The 10822-nt window shown below is 54.6% G+C and overlaps 2 protein-coding genes across 2 annotated transcripts; both read left to right on the plus strand.

Moving 5' to 3' along the window:
* The first annotated feature begins 2492 nt into the window (after positions 1-2492).
* On the plus strand, positions 2493-4286 carry HOXA2 (homeobox A2). The gene is made up of 2 exons (XM_004604064.2): positions 2493-2880; positions 3547-4286. The coding sequence occupies exons 1-2, from the start codon at positions 2493-2495 to the stop codon at positions 4284-4286; spliced, it is 1128 nt and encodes a 375-aa protein (XP_004604121.1).
* Positions 4287-9054: 4768 nt separating this feature from the next.
* Positions 9055-10596, plus strand: HOXA1 (homeobox A1). Its single transcript, XM_055144550.1, has 2 exons — positions 9055-9724; positions 10241-10596. Exons 1-2 carry the CDS (start codon positions 9055-9057, stop codon positions 10594-10596), a joined length of 1026 nt encoding a protein of 341 aa, XP_055000525.1.
* Positions 10597-10822: the final 226 nt, after the last annotated feature.

A 10822-nucleotide genomic window follows, 5' to 3' on the forward strand; every position in this document is an offset into this window, starting at 1 on the left:
CCCCCCTCCTTTTAACCCCTCCATATTTTCTGTTTAAAGCAAATGCCCAAACCCCCATCCCAGACTCAAAAAAGCACCTTTCCCCAAAGCAACCTTCAAACTCTTTTCACTGCCCCCCCCCAAAAAATAGCTTTAAAAAAAGACTAGTTTTCCTTGTTTACTTGCGTTTCCTGCTCTCCTCTTTGCTCAGCCACATTTGATCTCGGAAAGAGCTCGAAGCTGAAATGTGTTCTTAAGGGCCAGAAGCTGTCAAGGCTTTTGGTGAGCAAGATTGATCGCACCCAGACTTCCTTCAGAGCTTTGTTTGGAATAAAAGCAAGAAAACTGAAAAACCTCACATTTTCCAAAATAGCATCTCTATCTTTAAGGAGATGCTCTGGGTGAGTTCTCAACCGAGGTCACTTTCTATCTAATTTCTAACCCAAGCCCCTTTGGATGCTGGCCTCAGAGATGCAGTCCTACCATTGCTTCTTGCTTAGCCTTTCTTGTTTTCTACAGAGATTTTTTTCCTCACCCCTCAACCTCTTCTCTCTCTCTCTCTGGCCATCAGAATGATTTATTTTCCTGTCCCCCCCTGATGCCTGCCGGCCTGGGAGAATCTGAGCACTGTCCATTTCAAAGGGAGCAAAAGGCAAAACACCATACTCAGGTTTGAGGGGGAAAGAGGTATCTTAAGATTTCCCCCTCAGCTTCCTTCCCTTCATTCTGGTTTTTTTGTGGATCTTTCCAAAGTTACTGTTTGATGCCTAAAGATGTTATATTTTGAGTCCTCCAGCACAGAACAAAATGTCCAGAGACTCCAGTTTCCAAATTGGAAAAGAGGGCGAGGGAGAGAGTGTGATCAGAGAAAAAGAACCTTTATCATTCCTCCTGGAGTTGTCCTCTCTCACCTGCCCTGCGGTTGCCCACAACAAAACCCAGTGAGAGCATCCCTGCTGGCCCAGGAGTGGAAGAGGTGCAAGGAGGCAGGTGGGGCCACCTCTCATCCAGCCATCCCCTCCCCTCTGCCAGAGCAACGAGGAAGACGCAAAGAAGGAGAGGAAAAATAAAGAGAAAGAAAACGGAAAGAAAAGGAAAAAAAAGAGGAGGAACCAGCATCGTTTCCCTCCCTGCTGCTCACTTCCAACCGACTTCCTGGAAATCCGAAATACTCACCGCACCCAAGCCTCCGGGTATGAAACCCAGAATGCCAGGAGCCGCAGGCGCCTGCTCGGGGCGGCATTTCTCTGGCTGGCCGCCGCCCTGGCTACAGGGGTTTGGACACAGGGACCGGGGGCGGTTGTCTCTTTTGGCACACGCATCAATCTTTCGCGAGCCACTCCTGAAAAGTTGATGGAGCAGGAAGGTCGGGAAGCTTCGAGAGCCGCCTCCCGTTTTCCGCTTCCCGCCGGAGCCACATCCCTAAACGGCCGTGGAAAAGCTGGCTAACAATGGGCCGGGGCTGGGGCGCCGGCTCTGGGCTAGGCTTTGGGAGGGGGGCCCGGGGGCTGCTGGAAGGTGGGGGGGGTAGGAGAAGCGGATAGAGGAGGCAGAGGGAGGGGTGAGAGGAGAAGAGAAGAAAAGGAGGAAAAAAGGGCAAGACTGGCAGGCCGGGATGTAAAAAAGAGACTGAGAGATCAGTTCTGAGATTCAGAAAGTGGCTTTAGAAAAGACGAGGAGGAGGAAAAAGGAAATAAAAGAAGGGACCCCCATCCTCTCTCTTCTCTCTCTTTCTCTCTCTCTCCCTCTCCCTCTCTCTCTCCCTCTCTCTCTCTCCCTCTCTCTCTCTTTCCTCCCCTCTCCCTCTGCTCCTTCTTCCAGCCTTAGCAGAACTTATGTGGCTGCGATGCGGGGGCCCCTCGGGTGTCAAAACTTTGAAGATTAATGGATTACTTTGTTAATGACTGCAGGCGTCAGACTGAGGTGCTTAAATGATTTGTGAGGTGCGAGGCGTCTTCCCGACAGTCCCAAACAATGCGCGGAGTGTGCGGGGGAGGCCGAGGGCAGGGGCGGCGGGGCGGCGGCGGGGCGCACACACGCACACACGCACACACTCGCCGCGCACACCCCACCTCGGCGGGCGGCCGGGCGCCCTCGCCCCCACGCACGCCCGGGCTTCCCCCTCCACACCCACAGATATGTATTTTTGCCCTGAAAAAAGTGTAAATAAAGCCTCGCTGGCCCCCAATGAGGCGTTCCTTCCCGACTTTTTTGGATCAATCAAACAGACAGTGGCTTCTTTTGATTAAAGCCCAAATTGTCATTGGGCAGAAGCAATCATGTGACAGCCAATTCGGTCCAATTTCAACCTTGTCTCCATGAATTCAATAGTTTAATAGTAGCGCGGTCCCCATACGGCTGTAATCAGTGAATTAGAAAAAAAACACCCCAGCAGCGATCTTCTATGATAGATTTTTTTTTCCTCCGCGCTCGCCTTTTTCCCGGGCCTTGCCCCCCCAAAGCCCCTCCAGAAGAGGGAACTTTTTCTCCGAGGGGGCTCCAAGGAGAAGGCCATGAATTACGAATTTGAGCGAGAGATTGGTTTTATCAATAGCCAGCCGTCGCTCGCCGAGTGTCTGACATCTTTTCCCCCTGTCGCTGATACATTTCAAAGTTCATCAATCAAGACCTCGACGCTTTCACACTCGACACTGATTCCTCCTCCTTTTGAGCAGACCATTCCCAGCCTGAACCCGGCCAGTCACGCTCGCCACGGCGCTGGCGGCCGCCCCAAGCCGAGCCCCGCGGGCAGCCGCGGCAGCCCCGTGCCCGCCGGCGCCCTGCAGCCGCCCGAGTACCCCTGGATGAAGGAGAAGAAGGCGGCCAAGAAAACCGCGCTGCCTCCCGCCTCGGCCGCCGCCTCCGCCGCCGCCACCGGCCCTGCCTGCCTCAGCCACAAAGGTCAGTGCAGACACTTGGCCCCAGGTCCCCGAGACCCTCTTCCCGCTCGGGGCTGCCCCGGGAGCGGCTCTGGGGCGGGGGGAGGGGAGCGTGGGCCGGGAGCGAAGGGGGAGAGGAGCGATGCTTGGCTGCCTTCCCTTCCCTTGTGGCTCGAGTGGGTTTGGTGGAGAGAAAAGGGATGTTGCACTCCACAAGGACACATCCAGATCCACACCGAGAGATTTTTTAAGAAGGGGTGGGCCGGGGGGGAACTTTCCCTAACTTGTGTAATGTGGGATGATTTATTTGAGTTGGAACTGACCTCTTCTTGTCTAGTTGTCCTAGAGTTTGGCTTTTTGACAGTAATGAAGAGTGATAGATCGCTCTTGCTCAGCTAAGCAGCTGATGCATTAATTATAAATTGTGCTGTGGCTAATATAAAGTTTGCTCCCGGATGAAGAGGTTGGGGGGGAGTGAGAGGCAAGAACTGGCTGGAGGTGGAAGAGATGGGGTGTCCCCAGGCTGGGCTCCGAGCACAGGCAGCACAATAGCTCTGCTGCATCCAGGGGCGGCCATTTTGTTGCAGTTGATCTTCTGCTGCTGTATTTATTCTCCAGTGGAACTGCCCCGCGCGGACCCCCTCCACCTCCAACTGTGCGTGTCTCTTGTTGGTCTCCCTTTCTGCAGAATCCCTGGACATCGCGGACGGCAGCGGCGGGGGTTCCCGGCGCCTGCGAACTGCTTACACCAACACGCAGCTCTTAGAGCTGGAAAAGGAATTTCATTTCAACAAGTACCTCTGCAGGCCCCGGAGGGTGGAAATCGCCGCGCTGCTGGATTTGACGGAGAGACAAGTGAAAGTGTGGTTTCAGAACCGGAGGATGAAGCACAAGAGGCAGACCCAGTGCAAGGAGAACCAAAACGGCGAGGGGAAACTGAAAGGCCTGGAGGACTCAGAGAAAGTGGAGGAGGACGAGGAGGAGAAGTCGCTCTTCGAGCAAGCCCTCAGCGTCTCTGGGGCCCTTCTGGAGAGGGAAGGGTACACTTTTCAGCAAAACGCCCTCTCGCAGCAGCAGGCTCCCAACGGACACAATGGCGACTCCCAAAGTTTCCCTGTTTCGCCTTTAACCAGCAATGAGAAAAATCTGAAACATTTTCAGCACCAGTCACCCACTGTTCCTAACTGCTTGTCAACAATGGGCCAGAACTGTGGCTCGGGCCTAAACAATGACAGTCCCGAGGCCCTCGAGGTCCCCTCTTTGCAGGACTTCAACGTCTTTTCCACAGATTCCTGCCTGCAGCTTTCAGATGCAGTCTCGCCCAGTTTACCAGGGTCCCTCGACAGTCCTGTAGATATTTCAGCTGACAGCTTTGACTTTTTTACAGACACACTCACCACAATCGACTTGCAGCATCTGAACTACTAAAAATATTAAAGCAAAAAAAAAAAAAAAGCATCACAAAACAAAACCCCCTCTGACCAGGCAGCTTTGCCTTCCTTGATTCTGAGAGTTGATTTTTTAAATTTTATTTGTCTTGAACTCCTCTCTCCCTCTTTCAAGTGTTGAGGATTTTCTGTTCAGTGGTTCCCCTCCCATCCCCCCCTGCCCCAGATCCAGAGCCATCTTTTTACAGATTCTTTTGGAGTTTTTGTTGTTTTAAATGAAATCCAATAAACCCTTTCTGTGATTTCCTGAAAGCAATATACGAGGCCTGCAAGAAAGTGATCTTAAAATTGTACCTTCACTTTCTTTTTATTTTTGTATTACATTAGGATGCATTGTCATGCGTATTTTTGGTAGAATAAATTCTCCTTTGCTAAAAGTAACTTTCTTATTTTTTTCCCTCACTCCCGTCCTTTCTCAAAGTTCATAATGGTTTCTTTTTCCTCTTTTAGTCTAACTTGATGAATAAAATTTTGGTCACAATTTATCTTCTTTTTCCATTTTAATATATTTATGAAGTGGGCATGTTCAACATCTTCAATAGACTGCAACAAAAAGCAAGCCCTGGGCTTCTGAGAAGTACTTTTTGTTTTGTTTTTTTTTTTAGGGGAATGAATTTGGTTTTTCAGTGCAGAGGCTCGAGCCATAAATTGGTAATAGACACAGGATTGGGCAGCCTCAGCACTGGGCCAAGCCCCAGCCTTTGAAAGTGGAGAAATAAAGTGACTGCAGAAACCTCCAACTCCAGGAAGGAGGAATATGGAGTTTCTTTAACAAGCCACCAGTGTCCAGGTCAATAACTAAGTTATCAACAATTCATTTATTTATACACATTTGTTCGAAACATCTACATTTCAACCCCCTCCCCCACACATGCCCTGCCTCCACCCCCGCACATTTCCACCGTGGTCCATTAGTCTCCCAGCTGCTGATGGGTCCAGGCAAACAGACCTAAAAAGATAGAGAAAAACAGAAATAAGACAAAAGAATGGTCACTGGCTGAAAAAGGCACTGCAGAAAGGATTCATTCCGATCCTCTGGTTCAGTTATTCTAGGATTCTTTTTTTTTTTCAGAGCCAGGTGGTGGGGGGGGGATCGATATTTCATTCTTAAATCTGTTTACATGGCAAATAATGGCCCTTTAAAGCTTTGAAGTTAGGTTAGCTAGTGGAGATTTTACATGGAGTGTTTCTGCACCTTCGGTTATAAATTAACCCAGGTTCTAGAGAGAGCAAGAAAAAGCACTTTAAATGAAATATCAATAAAATGTGATTCAGGGAGCATTACTGGGTTGTTCTGTTTACGTCCTCCCCCCACCCCCTTTATATCTCCCTGTGTTTATTTGTCCCTTACTGAGCTCGTTCTGATGGCTCCCCACTTACCGTGAGAAAACGCAGCATGTAAGCAACATGTGTGGGGGGCGGATGATTTCAGAACCCCGCTCGTAATAGCAAAGGCTTGGAAATTATCGCGAAATCCCGCGCTTTCTCCAGGGGTTTGCTCCCTACCTCCCCCGACCCCCTCGCCCCCGAATCCCCGGCAGCGGTGGAGGACGCGGACCCGGGGCGGGTCTCCAGTCCCAAGACAGCGCGAGGCAGGGCGGCTCTCGGCAGCAGTCAGAGCTGCCGCTGCCGCCGCCGCCGCCGCCGCCGCTGTTTGCGATTCGTCCTACGCTCATAAATCAAACGCTTTCTATGAATGAGAATGTCATCAAAGAGATCAATTGCAGGAACACATGCACAAATAAAAATCCTCTTACGTATTTGCCGGGGATCCCCGTCCGAAAGCATTAAGTTAGAAGGCGTTTAGTCATAATTCATTTTTATTGCTCTTTTAAAACAACAGCTTGGCGGAGCCGCGGATGCCGGGAGCAGCTCAGGCCGCGGCGGCGTTTTGTTGTTTTGCTCTTTCCCTTTCTAGTAGAAGGGCCTTGAAGAGGCGCTTTGAACCCAGCCAGTAGCGATCACTTACATCGCGACTAGGCTCGCCTTTCACCCACTCTCCCCGGGCGTTTAAAGAGGTTTTAAGCTCGAGTGATGGGACGCTCTTCGACTGCCCCCAAAGAACCAGGGTCTCCTACACGGCGGGATGAGCCCCAGGATTTGGTGGTGGTGATGGTGGTGGTGGTGGGGGGGAGCGCGTGAAGGGAGGGTAGGACCCGAGCTACGGAAGCCCGAGGGCTCGAGTGCCGGGGCAGCTGCCTTTGTGAGCGGCGCGGGAGAAGAGCACTCTAGGTGGCCGGGGCCAGCCCGAGCCGGCTCACCGGCGGGAGCTCCGCGGCCCGCCGGGGAGCCGGGAGCCGGGAGCCGCCTGCAGAGCAAAGGCCGCTCGCTCGCCACCGGTGTACCTGCGGCCTGTGCTCCAGTGCGCTCTAGGACTCCTCCTCCCCCCAACTATGCTGGCCCCGAAACGGAGCCAGGAGGGGTGGGAAGTGGAGGGAATGGAGCAGAGGCCGCCTAGAGCCTAGGGAAAGAGAGCCGCGGCACCGAGACTTGGGGCCCAGTGGGTCCCCCTAAACCCGGGCAAAGGCGGCCAAGAAAGGGACCGCACTGAGGCCAGGCCAGGGGGGGGGGGAAGGATGTACCAATGAGCTTGGGCTGGGAGAAAAAGATCGATGCGGTACCAGTACGGCCCCTCCCCACTTGAAGCTCCTTCCCCAGCCGCTTGAGGCCTGGTATTCTGCTGGAGGCCGCCTCCAGGAGGGCTTCCTGGCCTTTCCCTTCTCCAGGATAAGCTGTTGCCCCAACGCTGGAACTGGGTCAGGAGTGACCTGCTCTGTCCTTACTCTCTCTAAAACCAGGCTTGCGGATAGGTCAAAGATCACAGAGCATTACTATTTCGATAGGAAATATGTGTGTGTGGGGGATATTTCTTTGCTCCTGAAGGATTCTGTGCTTGAAATCTGCATGAGCTTCCCTTTTTGTGTGGGGGTAGGTAGCTGCTAGAATGTAGAATCTGAGAACTTGAGTCACACGTTTGAAATGTGTTCGTCTTCAGCATAAAGGCCTTCTACCTCAGAAGGCTAGAGGGCATGATCCACATCCATAAACGATCCACAGATAAATGTCATCTGTGGCCTGCAGGGACATAGGGACCTCTGGTCAGTGACATCTCTATGCCAATGGCCACACAACTTTGGACTTCTGGATTTCTTTTACCTAAGAAGGCATCAATGCTCTGCCTGTTTGCCCTTTCTCAGTCTATAAGGCAAGGGTTGACGTGCAACCTAATAGTAAGCAGCAATTAATGAGCCCGTCACAGCAGCAGTGGTGGAGGTGGATGATGGAGAACAGGACCCCGTGGCCTGGGAGAACACTCAGATTTGCACATGTCTCTAGGGAAAGAGCTGAAGGTTCTTACAAGGAGCTCCACAGTCAGTTACAAAGGGAGGGGGTGGTGTGGGGAAAGAGCAAACTGTGCTGTCCACCATCAGCCAGCTGTCCGCTGTACCTCCCACCTGCCAGCCCCCACCCCATTTTAGTCGAGTTGGGGGGCAGGTGGGGAGGGGCAAAGGAAACCACATCTTAAGACCCCAGCTCCGGAAAACCAACCATGTCTGCGTACTTTGCTGGCACTTTGCGGGCGCCCGGTCTGGCCCTTTGAGAGCTCAGGCTCCCAGCCTCCCCCCGACCCCACGTCTCCCAAGCCGGCAGATGGCCTGCAGCGCACGGCCCGGCCCCCCACGCTGCCCACGTCCGCCAGCGTCATCTCTCCCCTCCCCTCCCCCTCCCCCTCTCCAAACCCTCCAAACCCAGCAGCCGGAATCCCGTAGGCTTGTCGGAGCAAAGCCGAGTGGGGAGGAGAGAGGGGCGGAGAGGGAGAGAGGGAGGGCGCAGAGCCAGGTCACTCGGCCTTCCGCGCAAACCCAGCTCAGGGGGCTACCCGGCTCTCCGGCGTCGAATTACCCAGTTCCTTATTGCGTGCTAATACGTGTGCTGTGCACTCGCGCAGGGGGCGATGGATTCGCAGCCCCTCCGTGGGGAAAGAAGGGAAGTTTCTGGACTCGCTCTCGGCCTCTCCACGCCCCTCCACCACCCCGGGTTCCTCCCAGACGGCGCCCCGCGCATTCCCTCTGCAGCCGGAGTCCGGGGAGCTGCGGACTCAGCTCGTACCCGGCCTGCTCCGGCCCCACCCGGAAAGCTCGGGGAGGAGGGAGGGGGGCTGGAAGGGGACTGGTGGGGATGTTCTACGCGCTCTGCACTGGACTGGGGCGCGAGGACCGGACCACGGATTCCCACCCGAGAGAGCGGGCGAGCCGCTTCCTTTCTCACCTCTCGCCAGTTCATCTTTCTGGGCCTGCCGGGGAGGGACGCGGAGGCGGGGGGGGGTTGCCCCTCGGTCCCCACCTCCCGGGGTTGGGGGGTGGAGAGCGGAGTCGGCGCGCGCACCAGGCCGCCCCTGCTCCCCGGCGCCCCAGAGCTCCGAGTCTGCCCCGGCAGCCGCCGCAGCTGCCGCTGCCGCCGCCCGGGCCGCCTGGGGGGGCGACTGCGCGTCACCTAGCCCGAGGAGCGCCGGGGATTTAAATGCCACTGAAACGGTGATCCATCACCGCCCGGGCCTGCAAACTTTCGCAGGCGCAGCGGCCATTGGCTGGCGCGGTCACGTGCCCCGCCCCCCGCGCCCGCCGCCCTCGGCCCCCCCTCGCGCGCACTGTACATTCATATCATTTTTCTTCTCCGGCCCCATGGAGGAAGTGAGAAAGTTGGCACGGTCACCCAGGGCTTCGCCAGAGCCGGTCGCGCAGTGACAGATGGACAATGCAAGAATGAGCTCCTTCCTGGAATACCCCATCCTCAGCGGGGGCGACTCGGGGACCTGCTCCGCGCGAGCCTACCCCTCCGAGCACGGAATTACAACTTTTCAGTCGTGCGCGGTCAGTGCCAACAGCTGCGCCAGCGACGATCGCTTCCTAGTGGGCAGGGGAGTGCAGATCAGCCCGCCCCACCCCCACCCCCACCACCACCATCACCACCACCACCACCCCCAGCCGGCCACCTACCAGACTCCCGGGAACCTGGGGGTGTCCTACGCCCACGCGAGTTGTGGGCCGAGCTACGGCGCGCAAAACTTCGGTGCGCCCTACAGCCCCTACGCGGTAAATCAGGAAGCAGAAGTAAGTGGTGGGTACCCCTCCTGCGCTCCCGCAGTTTACTCTGGAAATCTTTCATCTCCCATGGTCCAGCATAACCACCACCACCACCACCACCACCAGGGGTATGCCGGGGGCGCGGTGGGCTCGCCTCAGTACATTCACCACTCATATGGACAAGAGCACCAGAACCTGACTCTGGCCACGTATAATAACTCCTTGTCCCCTCTTCACGCCAGCCAAGAAGCCTGTCGCTCCCCTGCATCAGAGACGTCTTCTCCAGCGCAGACCTTTGACTGGATGAAAGTCAAAAGAAACCCTCCCAAAACAGGTTAGTCTTGCTAACCTTGGATGCTGCTTGATGGTTCTAAAAGGAGCTAGTAGATTGAGTTTCCAAGGAAAATTAAAAAAAAATTAAGATCTTGCCCCCCCCCCCGCGGAGTGGGTATTGGGGTTTCGTGGGAAGATTACCCAGGTGTGCGGAGGCAAAGAAGCTTGTGGGGCTGTTGTGTGTTGTGTTTTCAAAGAAACTAGATTTGAGAGGATCTGAGGAGTAGGACAGTGTGTGTGCGTGTGTGTGTGTCTGTATATGTGTGTGTGTGTTAGGGGCAGTTTTCTTAATATCTCCCAAGCTCCATTCATCAGTGGTGTGCCCTGCGCTACTGGTTGGCTTTGGGTTTATTCTTTACACCTCATCGCTCACCCTGCTCAGCAAGGTCTGCGCAGAGAGAAGTTCTTGACTTCTCCTTTAGCCCGAATGTTTTCTGAGATGCGGGTAGAGGGGAATCTTCTATTCATCTGCCCCAAATCTGACCTTTTTCTCTGCTGCTTGCTCCTCTGCCCCCAGGAAAAATTGGAGAGTATGGCTACGTGGGTCAGCCCAATTCCGTGCGCACCAACTTCACCACGAAGCAGCTCACTGAGCTGGAGAAGGAGTTCCACTTCAACAAGTACTTGACCCGCGCCCGCAGGGTGGAGATCGCCGCGTCCCTGCAGCTCAATGAGACCCAGGTGAAGATCTGGTTCCAGAACCGCCGAATGAAGCAGAAGAAACGCGAAAAGGAGGGCCTCTTGCCCATCTCTCCGGCCACCCCTCCAGGAAACGATGAAAAGGCCGAGGAATCCTCAGAGAAATCCAGCTCGTCGCCTTGTGTTCCTTCCCCTGGGTCTTCTACCTCAGACACTCTCACTACCTCCCACTGAGGCCGACCGGTCCCAGACCAACACTCTGCCCAGTCCTTCACTGGGACTTCTTACCCCAAAGCACATTCTTAGCTTATCTTCCTTTCCCTTTACAGCCTCTCTTCCTTTCAGATCCTATCTTGGAAGCTCCTGGCCAAGATAATGTGTTTCCAGAAAATTCTGAACCTCTGCTTACTGGGAGGAGAGTGGGGTAAAGGACCTAGTACAGATTGTGTGCCAGCATCAA

Source organism: Sorex araneus, chromosome 1, assembly GCF_027595985.1.
Source record: "Sorex araneus isolate mSorAra2 chromosome 1, mSorAra2.pri, whole genome shotgun sequence".
Classification (NCBI taxonomy): Eukaryota; Metazoa; Chordata; class Mammalia; order Eulipotyphla; family Soricidae; genus Sorex; species Sorex araneus.